Consider the following 8,900-nt stretch of genomic DNA (forward strand, 5'->3'; position numbering starts at 1 on the left):
TTGAAATGCTTGGATCAAAGTGGGAGAGGAGATGGTCTCCAGTATCTCCATTTGTAAAAGGAGACTCCTTTGTCCCTAACATTTATGACTTTCAGTATAGGGGAAGACAGAGAATAACTCACTTTAATTGAGATGGGTTGGGCAGTGCAGCATGTGGTAATAGATTGTTCCACTTTTCCCTTGTAGTTGCAAATATATCTGAATAACTCAGTCATTTATTTATTCATCAAAGGTTTATTAAATGCCTATTTCATGTCAGGCTCCGTGTTGAGTGCCAGAGATCCAGAAATTTGTACGACCCTATAATTTGAATGTGTTTTAAAACGTTGTATGTCTTAAATACTTTCTATGGGACATATTGGAAGACCTCATTCTGAAGAGTATCGTTTTCAGGGAAACAACCAGTGACTGCTTCGAGGGGAGAGAAAATTTCCAGTTTAGCTCTGGGCAGCACATAGCAGGGAACATGCGTGAACCCTTGGCACTAAGTTCCAAGCACTATTGTAAACACTTCATGTAAATTAACTCATTTGATCCTGACAGAAATTTTTGTACTATTACATACTGCTTATTTTAACCACAAGATACTCTTAATGACAGTGGTCTTTCCACATATTTATTTTACCAGCTACTAATCATTACATTCCCATAAAAAATAATAAAGTCCCAAAGACCTTGAGAGTCAGAGGCAGGGTCACTGAGAGGTGAGGGCAGGAGGAGTAATTGTGTTCTGCCAAATGGAATTTTTTCAAGCCACCAAAGAATTCTCCCAGAAAAGTGAGTCCAAAAGGCAGATATGGTAGCATTTCCCCCAACTAGTGGATCTAGCGATACACTTCAGTCTCTCTGGAGCTATGTCTACTAACATGAACAGCAGCATCTTCCTACAGGTGGGCTTGCAACAATGTCATTAGGCTGTACCAACTGTGGTTTTAAAATAAATAGCACCGGAAACCAAAGTGTAGGCACATGCAGTTTATCATTGCGCCCTCGTGAGGTCAGAATAACACACTTTCCCTATGGTGACCACAGAGGCAGGATGGCGGTGTCTGTTCTGAATAATGGAATTACCACATCTTTCTGGATTTCCTCACACACTCAGTGGAGGGCCTGAAGAACATGGGCGGCAAGGCCATGCTACCTCCGCCTGTGAGCTGGACATAAACGAGGCCTCTCCTGGTGATCTTGGTTCACGAGAACAATGCACCATCTGCCTTGTGCACTTGCATTTTCTCCTGGAGTCTATGCTGAGACCCATGTACACAGGACACAGCCGGCCAATGAGTTTTCTGGATTACGCATCTTCTGATGTTTCAGTCTACTTCTTCAAGGGATATCCCAAGTACCTTTTCCTGGAGGGGGAAAAAGAGAAATAGATTCTTAAAATTCCAAGTTAGTGAAAACATACGCCTGTTAACTCTGCTCTCTTCTCCCAGGGATGACCCTGGGATCAGAGACCATAGCAGGGTTGGGGGAGGGTTTGGGAAGGTGGCTGGCATCCTTGGTATGCCTGAAAGGAAACCAGGAGCTAAGGACTTAGGTTACATACCCAGGGCTAACAGGCTAGATAGGAAAAGGCTTTGATGCTGTTATTTAACATTCAAAAGAGTAGATAGGAAAGGATTGATGACTTTCTTTTACAAATTCCTCCTTTCAGAGGGCTAGAGAATGTGTGAGGTTACAGGACCTCGGGGTAACTATGTCAAGGGTGAGGAAAAAGGGCCAAGGAGTAAATTAAAATCTCATGGTAGCACCCTGACCAGTGGCTCTGTTGGTTAGAGCGTTGTGCCTATATGCCAAGGTTGCAAGCTCAATCCCCCAGTAGGGTGTGTGCAGGAGGCAGCCACAATGATGTTTCTCTCATCAATGTTTCTATCTCTCTATCCTACCTTTGTCTCTAAAAATCAATAAAAATAGATTTAAAAACAAAAAAGAAACTCCTATTTATTAGCAGTCACTCCCCATCCCCTCCTCCCAAAACCCCAGGAAGCCACTAATCTGTCTCCATGGATTTGCCTGTTAAGCACATTTCATATAAATGGAATCATACAATAGATGGCCCTTTTGTCTGACTGCTTTCACTTAGGATAATGGTTTCAAGGTTCATCCATCTGTCAGTACTTCATTCCTTTTTGGGGCTGAATAATATTCTTGCGTTTGAATATGCACACTTGGTTTTTCTATTCATTATTGATGAACATTTGGGTTCTTGCCTCTTTCGGCTTATAAATAATGAATGCTGCTATGAACACTCATGTACAAGTTTTTTATGGGAACATTTGTTTCCAGTTTTCTTGGATATGTACCAAAGAGTGGAACTGGTAAGTCTATGTTGCACATTTTGGGGAACTGCCAAATCATTTTCCAAAGGGGCTGGATCATTTTAGAATCCAACCAGCAATGTATGAGGGTTCAAATTTCTCCTGTCCTCATAAACACTTGTCTTTTTTATTTTAGCCATGCTAGTGGGTGTGAAATGGCATCTCATTGTGGTTTGGATTTGCAATTCCCTAATGCTGAAGTGAAGATGTCAAGCAAATATTTTTTTCAGATGCTCATTGGCCATTTGTATATTTTCTTTGGAGAAATGTCTATTCAATCTATTACCCATTTTAAAAATTAGGTTATTTGTCGTTTTATAGTTGAGTTTTAAGAGTTCACTGCACATTCTGAATACAAGTCTCTTATCAGGTATACAACTTGCAAATATTTTTCCCCCAATTACATGGGTTGTCTTTTCATTTGATGATGGCTCTTAAAACAGGTACGTTTTTTTCATTTTGATGTAGTCCAATGTATTTTTTTTTCTTGCTTGTGCTTTTCGTGTGGAACCACCATTGTTTATAGAACACTTTTGGCATTTCAGCTACATTAACTAAATAGACTTTTGAGAACTGGTCTGTGAGCCCAATGGATACTTATAATCTCTCTGGAAAAATGATGGTGATTTCTGGTCTATAATGATAGTGCAAACATGAGGGGTTATGAGAGCTTCAGAGGCTGGTGAGGATCTTGAGCTGGAGTGGTGGGGAAAGGCTCTGGGGCAGAGGAGGGACCAGCGGGAGGGGGGGGTGGGGATGGGGGTGGGGCGGCCTGGAAGAAAGAATAAGCTGCAATAATGTCCAGAACTCTATCCCCTTAGCATGAGTGAAGGCAGCTTGAATTTAGAACACTTAAGGGCCTTAGTTGTTCAAATCAGCCATATCTGGTACAAAGGTGGGAAATAGACAAGAACAGAAGACGGGTAGCTCAGTGGGCATTCACTGAAAACCATGGAGGGCACTTCAGTCCCTTAGGCAAGATTGGCGGTACGTTCTCCCTGGTTTCTGAGAGACTACGCCTGTTTGAAGGCCCCAGGGTCAGGCTGGCTGTGCCTCAAAGAGACTCAACCCTGCTCCTGGCCCTGGAGCATTCTAGCGGAAAAAGAACTAACGATGACAACCGTGACAACATGGGGCAAAGGCCTATCTTCTGAAATTTAAAGCTCCGAGCAAAGCGTTTTGACAGGTTGACCTGATGAGGCCATTTGAACATGAAAGTTTGAAGGAAATTTCAAGGAATGGGGATAAAGGATGAGGGAGGGGTTGAGGCTGAGGCGTGGTGTGTGTGTGTGTGTGTGTGTGTGTGTGTGTGTGTGTGTGTGAAGATATCTATTTTGTTTAATATCAGGTTATTTAAAACATGGAAATTTCACTGTTTGCTTTTTAGTTTGTATCAAAATGTCCCTGTCAAAATTCTGGGTCAAAGCAGTAATGACAAAAATGTCACTGTCACCCTGAATCTCTGCCTGAGGATTCCCCCCACACTCTTAGCATCTGAGAAGATGAGGAGCGGCCTGCCTCTCCTTGACTCACTGCCAGACGTCCGCTGCCTGCAACATTTGTGAGCACAGAAATGATATCTATCTAAACATTTCATCTTTCAACATCTCCTCATTTCCTGTGATATCTGCCCAGTCCCTCTCCCCCCCGACACACATACCCCATGTACCCTTTGGGAGCTCAGTAAATATTTATTGGCGATGAAGATAATCACTAAAAATAGGTTCCCATCAATGGGATCTATCTCTTGCCACTCAAGTGTCCTAAACCCATGAGAACTGCTTCACAGATGCGTTCCCTTCGCTTTTTAAAAAAAACCTTCAAACGTCCCTTCCCATCTCCTCTGAGATCTGGGAAGATCCTCCGGTAAATAGTGTGCACTTACCCATCCACCGTGCTGCTGCACCCACGGCGAGAAGTTCTCTCTCAGGTACTTGGCTCCAAAGCCTAGCACCTTGTTCATGGGGTGGTTGTCAATGGCGTTGAGCTTGGCGGCGACGTCGATGGCAAGAGCAGCCTTAAAGCCCCGAGCTTTGACCTCTGATTCTCCTCTGGTATCTATCCCCCTTAGGAACTGGTCGGTGATGGTCTTGAAAACAGAGTAGGACAGCCCGTCCTGGAAGCTGTTCATCAAAGCCTTGTCTTTCTTCAGCTGCGTGCAAGAGGAGAAGCATTCAGTGGAGCAGCTTGGCCTAGCCAGACAGACCCCCTCGCTCAACAGGGGGCCACTACGACACCCTTGGAAAACCCGGGATTCCAGTTCAACCCCAGCACAAGGTCCTGCAGAAGTGGACCAGGCCTGCGCCTGCTCTGTGAATTCATTTCATGGGACAAATCAGTGCCTTCATTCCGCATTCAAGGAATGTTTCTGGAGTGCTTACAATGTGTATGACTGAGCCCCAGGCCCTCTCTCGGGCCTCCCAGTCTAGTGACGATTACAATCCAAGGCCATTCAGTCCCAAGGTCGTGTTAGGGACTGAATCCAGAGCCTGGAAACCACTGTCTTGGTTCAAACTCCTGCTCTAGCTCCTCCTAGCTGTGCAATCTTGGAGAAATTACTTTACCTCTCGGCTCCAGTTTTGTCACCTCTACCCGGGATGATGACAGTAACTGTACTACAGGGTAATTGAGTAGAACGCTTAGTGCAGTGCCCCGCGTGAAGAAGTGTGCTTGGAACATCAGTAATTTTTCAGGATGCTGTGAGAGGTCAGGGGCGGCGGGGAGAACTCCCTGAGGGCATATGTTCACTGAGAACAGACCAGCAGACTGAATTCATGGATGCCTTTCCGTGGTTCTGCTCATTCTGTTTTACCTCCCCCTGTCTTTCTGCTCCACCTTCTTTGGACTTCCACACCTTTAACCAAAAACACGAGTATTGCTTCTGCTTCTTTTGAAAAACCCGGGACTTGTGTCACCAAGGCAGACATCATCCTGATTTAAAGCCATCCTTGCAACGTCTATTAAGATGGTGGTTGTCATGTGAAAACAGCAATGTCTTAGCAGGGGCTAAATGTTTACTTGAACATTCTCTAGCTCTGTGCCTGAGGAATGAGCTGAGCAGGTTTTCAACAAACCCTGTTTATAAGAGGGATATTCTGGGGATGCGTCAGGCTGTGGGAAGATTTTGGTGGAGCAGCGTCCGTTACCACCCCCGACATCCAGATGTCAGGGGCCTATTGTAATCTGAAGCAGGAACGACCTCCGTCCTTCACACCCCACAGCAAGAATGGACTCCTGCTAATCAGTGACCCAGCTGAAGAAGCTAGACTCCAGGCCTCTGCAGACGCTGGGAGCCTGGACTCTGCCAGACAGTGAAAGAGCCAAATGCCCCGAACACCTTCCAAGGAGCATCCTGCCTCCTCCCTGCCCCTCGCCTGCCTCTCTCCGTGCAGCTGGCTCTGTGGCCTCACGGGGAGGTACAGCTGAGGCTGCAGGTGCTCCAGGGATGAGCGGCTTTGCAGACCCTCTGCAGCCAGGGCAGGCCCTCCCCGGTGTCACTGCCCGGTCTGGTGAGAACTCACACCCCACAGCACAAGTCAGACCTTTCATGTGTTCCTGCCAGAGTTCTCTACTGGGGAACCACATAAAACAAACAAACAAACAAAACAACAACAACCAGCCCTAGCAGGTTTGGCTCAGTGGATAGAGCGTCGGCCTGCATGCAGACTGAAGGGTCCTGGGTTCGATTCCGGTCAAGGCTACATGCCTAGGTTGCCGGCTCAATCCCTAGTAGGGGGTGTGCAGGAGGCCATCATTCATGTTTCTAACTCTCCCTTCTTTTCTGAAATAAAAAAATACATTTTTTTAAAAACTGTTACATATGTGAAAGCCTGAATTCAGCGAACGTCACAGTGAATGCCACAATATCAGACCAGCATCACGTGTCTCACTCGTTCACTTTAATGATTTGACATACGAGTAATTTGAGTTACGGTCACGGAACGAATTAAACTCATAAGTCAAGGCTCCACTGTGTGTGTGTGTGTGTGTGTGTGTGTGTGTGTATAGAACAGCCATGTGCTCTACATAAATAATGCCAAGTATCATCTCAAATCATCAAGAGAGTGTATCAAAGTGAGTTTTTTTTCAGTGGTCATTTGTGGAGGAAAGGAAAAGCATCTCTGCTCATAACGAGAGGGGTTGCCTTCGTCCTGCCTCCCAGCCCTGGCCTCCCTGACCTGCTGCTGGTCACTGCTAAGGCCGCTGGAAGGAGCCATGTGCTCTACATAAATAATGCCAAGTATCATCTCAAATCATCAAGAGAGTGTATCAAAGTGAGTTTTTTTTCAGTGGTCATTTGTGGAGGAAAGGAAAAGCATCTCTGCTCATAACGAGAGGGGTTGCCTTCGTCCTGCCTCCCAGCCCTGGCCTCCCTGACCTGCTGCTGGTCACTGCTAAGGCCGCTGGAAGGAGGCTGCACGAGAGCCACCAGCTTCGAGCTGTGAGGAACCCTCGGGGTCCTGTGGTGGAGCCCTCCCAGTTCAGGAACTGAACTGCGCCCGGTTATTGGCATCTACTTGAATTCTTCTAGTGACAGGAAGACCATCCCTTCCTGAGGCAGCCGCAAGCGCTGGAAAGGTCATTCTTAAAATGGGGAGATCCCCATTGCCCTGCAACTCCTACCCACTGATGTTAGTGCTGGAGAAGCGCAGGGGTGTCCTTAAATCCTGTACCATGTTCTACTTTCTGCTTCCTCTGCACCCCTGTTCACCCCCTACTTGTGGCCCTGACCTTCATACACCCCTTCTCTTTAGTCTCAGATCCCTGGTTTTCTCATTGTGTCTCCTTCTGCACCATCTCTCATGTCCTTCAGCTCCCTGGGCACCATCCTCCGGGCACCCGTCCGACAATGGCATTGAGAGAGCAGCACAGAGCTCTGTGCCTGGGGTGGCCAGGGCCATGCCCCCTCCTGCAGAAGCCCCTTGGGCCGGACTTCTTCCCCAGGGATCCTGGCCAAACAAGGAACCAGGTCCCCAGGCTAGTCCCTGACTGACAGACCCTAGAGACAGCTGGGCACCCTGCGGGCATGGAGGAGGTGACGCTCAGAAGCCCTCCGCGGACAGGGGGAGCCTGCTCACCACCTCCTCATCTGGAGGCGCCTCTCACATGTTTCTCATTGGAATGGCGGGTCTCGACTTCTAAATGGCAGGAAATCCAAAGTTCCAAGTAACACTAACCGGCCTCCCCAGCCGAATTGCTAAGAGCCCTGGAGCAGAGAACAGTCCAGCCACTCGGGGGAGATTTCAGAGGAGGCTCCTGGCCCGAGCAGCTGTGGGTCACAGATATCCAGGCTGCAGGGCCAACACAAGAGTCTAAACTTCCCCGAGGATCAGTTACATGGGGAGCTAGGCTCAGCATTCTATGCAGCGAATCTGTAATTTATTGGTGTCTTTTCTTACAATAACAAAGTTACTTTTCTCCTTTCCAGAAATTCCAAGGAGGCTCCAGGAGGTTTAGTTATGTTTTCCAAAGTGATTCATTTTTGAGACGCTGCCAGAATGAAGAATTTTGATTCCAAGGGAAATAAAATGTAGGACTCTGTGTAAACCAGAACGTCGACAAGGCCTACAAGTCAGTTCTCATGTGCCAGCGCACGGGCACAGAAACAAACCGTTAGTCCAAGCTCCATACCTCTCTTTCCATCTGATCCCCTGAGTATTTCAGCAGCTCGACGATTTTGGCTATTATCTGGTCTTCTCCGTCTGTCGGGGAAATCCAGTTATTTTTTTTTTCCCAAGAAAAGAACAAATCTTAAATTTTCCCAGTGACCGTGCTTAGCCTGGTTAGGGATGGAGGAAGACAAATGCTTTGTAATTCTTAGAAAATTAAATCATACCTCCCTTTTGCTGATTAGGCACAAACACTCCCAGATTCCCTCCCTTTTCCTTCTTCTTCTCCCTCCTTCCCTGAGTCCCCAGTTCTCACCATGAAATTCATCATTCTATTCACTGTAACAATGTTGTTGAAGATGTTAGTTCCACTACACATGATCCTGTCTCTAAAGGTATTTAGGGGAGATTTCTCCCTGGTCTTTGGGCTTCTCCTGAGCAGATGGTGCTTTTCCCACATGGACCCCATCAATTCCCCATTTGACCACACTCCTCCTTGGTGTTAGCTGCTAGACAAGGTAGAGCCAAATTCATGCTCCTTCCCCCCCACCCGCCCCATCTAAGAGGGGGTATAGTCTTTCTGACCTGCATTTTGAGAATTAAACTCACTGCTAAACCCACCTTATTTTCCTGCTGTTGTTTTCTTTTTCCATTGTCCTTCACATTTATTTTGTGATACCAAAATGTCTACTTGGCACGCCGTGTCTTTACAACAAGGTGGGGTATAAATAAATAACACTGATAAGTTTTCTCCCACCCCAAAGGCTAAAATGGCAGGGGGATCCAGAGACGGCTCTAGTGGGTGTGTTGTCGGAACGGGGGAGGTGGAGTAGCAGGGCTTTTCTTGTCTCAAACATGCTGACAAGGATACATGAGGGAAACGGTCATTGCCTTAGCACAGAATCCAAACGGAGAAAAGCCAGTTACCGAGAGAACTTTTTTTTTTTAACTTATGGCACAATCTCTAAAG

General features: G+C 46.7%; 1 protein-coding gene across 2 annotated transcripts in view; it reads right to left on the minus strand.

The window, feature by feature from the left end:
* Window positions 1-214: 214 nt before the first annotated feature.
* The window catches only part of BCL2L14 (BCL2 like 14), a 20,585-nt gene continuing 11,899 nt past the window's right edge, over window positions 215-8,900 (minus strand). For both annotated transcript variants that reach the window (XM_015561675.1, XM_006760223.2), the window contains exons 4-6: window positions 7,953-8,023; window positions 4,207-4,473; window positions 215-1,352 (exon numbers count right to left, since the gene is read on the minus strand). In XM_015561675.1, the coding sequence (XP_015417161.1) occupies window positions 1,314-1,352; window positions 4,207-4,473; window positions 7,953-8,023 (377 nt within the window). In that variant the 3' untranslated portion in view covers window positions 215-1,313. The remainder of the gene's footprint in view (window positions 1,353-4,206; window positions 4,474-7,952; window positions 8,024-8,900) is intronic.

This window comes from Myotis davidii, unplaced genomic scaffold (assembly GCF_000327345.1).
Source record: "Myotis davidii unplaced genomic scaffold, ASM32734v1 scaffold1017, whole genome shotgun sequence".
Taxonomy (NCBI): domain Eukaryota; kingdom Metazoa; phylum Chordata; class Mammalia; order Chiroptera; family Vespertilionidae; genus Myotis; species Myotis davidii.